The 5,656-nt window shown below is 31.3% G+C and overlaps 1 protein-coding gene across 1 annotated transcript; it reads right to left on the reverse strand.

Annotated features, from left to right (window-relative positions):
- Positions 1-1,853: 1,853 nt before the first annotated feature.
- Positions 1,854-5,656, reverse strand: LOC143064570 (thromboxane A2 receptor-like). The gene is made up of 2 exons (XM_076237487.1): positions 4,350-5,656; positions 1,854-3,805 (listed from the first exon to the last, which is right to left on the reverse strand). The coding sequence occupies exons 1-2, from the start codon at positions 5,169-5,171 to the stop codon at positions 3,464-3,466; spliced, it is 1,164 nt and encodes a 387-aa protein (XP_076093602.1). The 5' UTR covers positions 5,172-5,656; the 3' UTR covers positions 1,854-3,463.

The raw sequence follows: 5,656 nt of genomic DNA on the forward strand, positions 1-5,656 counted from the left end.
TTTTTTTTTTTGTAGCCAAAACACTGTTAAAAAGCAGTCAGAGTCCGATGTCAGAATAGATAACAAAAGAAAATCAGCAAAAACGACAATAATACAAAAATTAACAAAAGAATTCTAGCAGTTACTTCATCAAATGAAAATCAAGCACAATCCCTCGCGCTAGGGGTTAAGTATCATACCATCATAAAATATATGAGAAGAACATAACCAGTATCATGCCAACAACTGGATTTAGAATAAATGTTTTTATTTCCGATGCAAAGAATATGAGTGAATCAATACTAATACCAAAAATATGCCATCTTTAACGACCTGACAACAGTATCGTAACTTTATTCTTTCTTAAGGAGGTTCGAGGGTACAAAAATTTCAGCAAAATTTAACAAAAAAAAATTTCATTACAAATTTTATTTATTACACTATAAGTTGTTACTTTATTATATGGTACAAAAATCAACCAAAACAAAATCGATTTGATTTTTTTTTTTGGCCCCAGATGACTTTTAAAATGTTTATATCATTGATAAAGCTAAAAATCTTCGCTTTAAAAAATGCCATTTTTGGGCATTAAAAATTGAAATATCTTTTTTAACTTATCGGTGACCTATATTTTTTTTTTCTTCAAATAAAAACTTAACAATTGAAAAGTTAGACGATTTCTGTAAAAAAAAAAAGAAAGGGGGGACATGATTAGGTACAATGGTAGTATAAAGTTGCAATAATTATTTTTTTTTTTTGTGACAAGATATTTCAAGAAATACAAAATATTTTGTTTCATCAAATTATATTTAAACATTCAAATAAAGTCAACAGTAGTATACCGCTGTTCAAAACTCATAAATCCATGGACAAAAAACAAAATCGGGGTAACAAACTAAAACTGAGGGAAACGCATTAAATATAAGAGGAGAACAACGACACAACATTAAAATGTAACACACACAGAAACGGACTAAGCATTAGACAAAATCCTATGAGAATAACAAATATAACATCAAAACCAAATACATGAATTTGGGATAGATAAGTACCGTGACACGTCTTATAGTAATGTGAATTCACACTCAAAAATAAGAGAAAACAAACGACACAACGGAAACACAACGTTAAAATGTAACACACACAGAAACGAACTATAATATAACAATGGCCATATTTCTGACTTGGTACAGGACATTTTTAAAGGAAAAAATGGTGGGTTGAACCTGGTTTTGTGGCATGCTAAACCTCCCTCTTTTATGGCCATGTGAAATATAACATTAAAATGACAACACAACATTACAGGATTACAATATAAATAAATAGGAGAACATAATTGACAAAGAAACACACGAATAATAGCTAACAAAATGCAACAAGTTTAAAATTTTAATACGCCAGAAGTGGATTTTGTCCACACAAGACTTACAAGTGACGCCCAGATACAAAAGTTTGAAAGCCGAAACAAGTACAAATTTGAACAGCATCGAGGACCAAAAGTTCAAAAAAGTTGTGTCAAAAACGGCCAGGGTTTTCTGTTAGGTACCAGAACATCCCTATTATTTAGAATAATTTATACTTTTGCAAACAGTAAATTTTATAAAATGACTATACAAAAGATATATGATAAAATTGAAGTATTAACTAATTACAGGAAACAACCGAAATACACTACATAACCCGACATTTGAATTTGTAAAACAGACCATCAAAAAATGAAAAATGACGTCACATTTGAATGAATAAGATAGAATAAGGATTGATTTAAGATTATATTTGAACTAAATACTGATATTACATTTAATAACAATGCACATTTCAATACTTATTAATAGCAAACTAAGGTAGCAATTAACTATATTATATGTCCGGTTTGTTTTGAATCTAACTTCAAACGTAAACCATGTACAGATTACGTTGAACAAAATGAAATCTAATTAATGAAGGCAGTGATTAATTTTCTTTACCATAACACCATGAACACGTGAATATAATAGAAAAGACGTGAACACATTTGACAAAATCCGATGAGAATTACAAATATAACATTAAACATTTAAACTAAATACATGAATTTGGGATAGATAAGTACCGTAACACGTCTTATAGTAATGCGAATTCACACTCAGCAAAACAGTCACAATCGGTAATAAGTCACGTTCGGTAATTAAAAGATTAGACGACGTAATGACAAACCACAATCTACCATGTGGTAAAATATCCTTAGCTAGTTTGGAAATAATAATAATAATGTTTCGACGAGTTTTTTCAACGCGTTCTCCTTTTTCAGTTTATTTATATGTGTGTCAACATAATTGACAAGAATAAATATTATTGTAAGAAAAGTTCCTGGAATAGTAAGTATATAATGGAAAATGTAGGAATATCATTGTTATATATATATATGAGAAGTTTCTAAAAAATGATAATGTTATAGAAAGTCCAGGAATATTTTTTTTAAAAGAGAAATTCCTTGAAAAGATTATCTTAGCCGTAGTTGACAAAACTCTAAGGAATTTAAGGTCCTCAATGATCTTCAACTTCATTTTTATTTGACCTTTTTTAGCATTTTTCGATTCGAGTTCTGTAGACGAAACGCGCGTCTTGCACAAATATAAAATTTTAATCCTGGTATCTATGATGAGTTTATCTAAATAATGAATATGTATATAACAGAATTTCCAAAAATAACAACTATGTGAGAGAAGAAACAAAAAATGCATACAATAAATGCTTATAAATGTAAATTGCTTTTTTATTTATTTCAAACCTTGATTTATATGAAGTATGTAAATTGCTGCAAACCTCCGTGGCATTTATGACAATATAAAAAAAGTCAGAAATATGTCAGTTGTTGTCCATTCCTTTGATGTATTTTGTCATTTGATTTTGCCATTTGATTAGGGACTTTACGGCTGAATTTTCCTCGGAGTTCAGCATTTTTGTGATTTTACTTCCCACCTTCATTTATGAAAAATTTCATGCAGGTATAAAACTACATGTCCTGGTGATTAATTTTTAAATGCACTCATGTGGATAATAATTACTTGATAAATATGGCCTTTGAAACCACATTATTGTTACAGTATTATTTCTTGTCATTCTAGGTACAAATCATTCGGGCTTTAAGTTCCAGGCATTTCTTTTATGGAGAAGTAATAAATATTTTGCGATTTTCGTTCTCAGGAACTTTTGTAATATAGTTTTTCCTTCCATGTCGAGCATATGTTTTGCGGAAAAAATAATTATACAGTCAAACTTTTATTTTAAAAAAATTCAGAAACTGCTCGTTGTTACCCGTACTATTCTTATCTACACAATGTTTGAAATTATTATTTGCATCGTACAATGTTAGTAAATAGCTAGTGACGTTATGTACAATTTGCTTTAACATTGGTATATCTTGAAATTAAGCTTATTCTTTTCATTTCCATAGTTTCCCCGTTATATGTGGTCTTCGTGAGTATTTTATCACAACGGTCATTTATAATTCCGTGATTTCTAAAGTTTTCATTGACGTTTTTGAGTCCGAGGAATTCAAACTTTTCTGTCCGACTGCAACAGGTAAACTGTTATCCGAATTCTCATCGGCTTCTATCTGAGTATTGTGAAAGCTTGAAGAACTAAACAGTTGCGCAAAAAATCTTTCTTTGCTCGACATGGGCAAACGTTTACTTATTTGTCCGACAAGCCTTCTAAGGCTTTCTCTCCGGAATAACAGGTACACCCATGGATCTAATATTTGGTTAAATGATGCAATCCTTAGAGTAACGAGATCCACCATTTTATCATGACGTCCAGTAATTTGGGTTATTATGATCCGAACCTAAAACGAAACAAGGTATCTATACAATTCTACTTTTGTTAACCAGTTATCAGTAATCTTTAATCACTATGTAATTGTGAAAACCATAGCAAATTGTCTTCATTCATTAAAATCTCGTTAAAGATGACAGGCTTATAACTTGGTACACTTATCATAATCAGTAGCGCTCGATTTAACAGTTGGATTCAAAAACAAAATTAAAGAGCATTAAGAACCGAAAAATCTGAAATGTTGTGTCCCAAACGACAAAGGCAGTATTTGCCAAGGGAAGACAAACTTTTATAGGAAACGCAAGCATAGCCACAACCGCAATGACTCCAAAAAGTATAGTCATCTTGTCTCAACGGGAAATTTTTTTTTTTTAATTACAATCGAGGTTTTGACCGGCTATATATCAAATAAACATGGTAAGATCATAGAAAAATATAAATTAGCGGTAACATTAAATAATTTTTTCTGTTTGACACTAAAACAATGAATGATTACCATAATCGCACACTTATTGATACACTTTATGTAATTATGATTTAAACATTCAACTTACCACAAATGGTGACCAGCAAACAGCAAACACTACAAAAATTACAATTAGCAGAATCATAATATACACATCAATATGTCGTTTGGACCGGGCAGTGTTGCTGCCTCTTCTAACATTGCTTCGTTTTCCAACAATTAACTTTGCTAAAGCCCAAATATTCAGAGTAGCTGTCATGATCACTAGCAGTAATATTGTGATCGAATAAAAGTAAGCAAATATTGCACAATCAATAAATGAATCGTAAAAATTAGAGAAACACCAAGATCCCGGAAAATGAACGACATTATGACCGATTCCCATTATAGGAAAACACGAAACAAACGCTGAGAAAAGTAGAATTCCTGTTATAACAAATTTGACTAGTCTATCTTTCGGTATTGTTCTATACTTGATAGGATGAACAATAGCAACATATCTGTCCAGCGCCATCGCTGCTATAATCAAACACGTGCACATACTACTGAATATCAACATGAACGAGAAGAAATGACAAAGTTCTTTCCCTCCTACCCAGTTCATCTCATTTGTATATACAGCTATTACAATTGGTGATAAAAACGAAATTCCTGTTAGGTCAACGATGGATAATGTCGTTATCATCTTGTAAAACACTTTCCATTTGTGTATGTGTGCTGATTTCACTAAAATAATTAAAGCGAGTAAGTTCCCAAATACGCCAAGAGACAATCCGACTATGGAAAATATTGGCTCTGAGTCAGCTGGAACAAATTTTGATGTGTTCGTAGTATTATCGTGGTCTTGTAGTTTGTATAGAAGATCTAAAAATAAGAAACCTTTCTTGGTCAAATTTCTAATTCCGGACATTTTAGGTAATACACAAAACGAAGAACAAGCCGTAAATGGTCTACTGTTCGAAGTTGTGGTGATTTAATGCCCATTGTAAGACTTGATTAACAAATTATTCGTTGCAGTTAATTGTGTGTCACATATCTGTTTATAACATCAAATTGGCATTTATAAATCAGTAACAGAACATCTATATGAATCCCCCAATTATTGAACGATTAGTATCTACCATCATGTTTCACCACAATAACCAATAATATATAGACCATGGATAATACGTCCATGTATAGACTGATGCTGACCCGGACATATTCATGTCAGAAATGTATCATAGAATAATGAGTTTCCGCGTTTCGAAGTATAGAGGAAAATGGTTTTGTACTATTTAGTTCTTTGATATATATGTTAGCGGCAATAAGTGAAATTAGGAATTAAATCCTAGACAATAAGCTCACGCCTAGGCATGACATCTGATGACGAAGATTATTCAACCCGTATTGCCG

This window comes from Mytilus galloprovincialis, chromosome 1 (genome assembly GCF_965363235.1).
Source record: "Mytilus galloprovincialis chromosome 1, xbMytGall1.hap1.1, whole genome shotgun sequence".
NCBI classification, from domain to species: domain Eukaryota; kingdom Metazoa; phylum Mollusca; class Bivalvia; order Mytilida; family Mytilidae; genus Mytilus; species Mytilus galloprovincialis.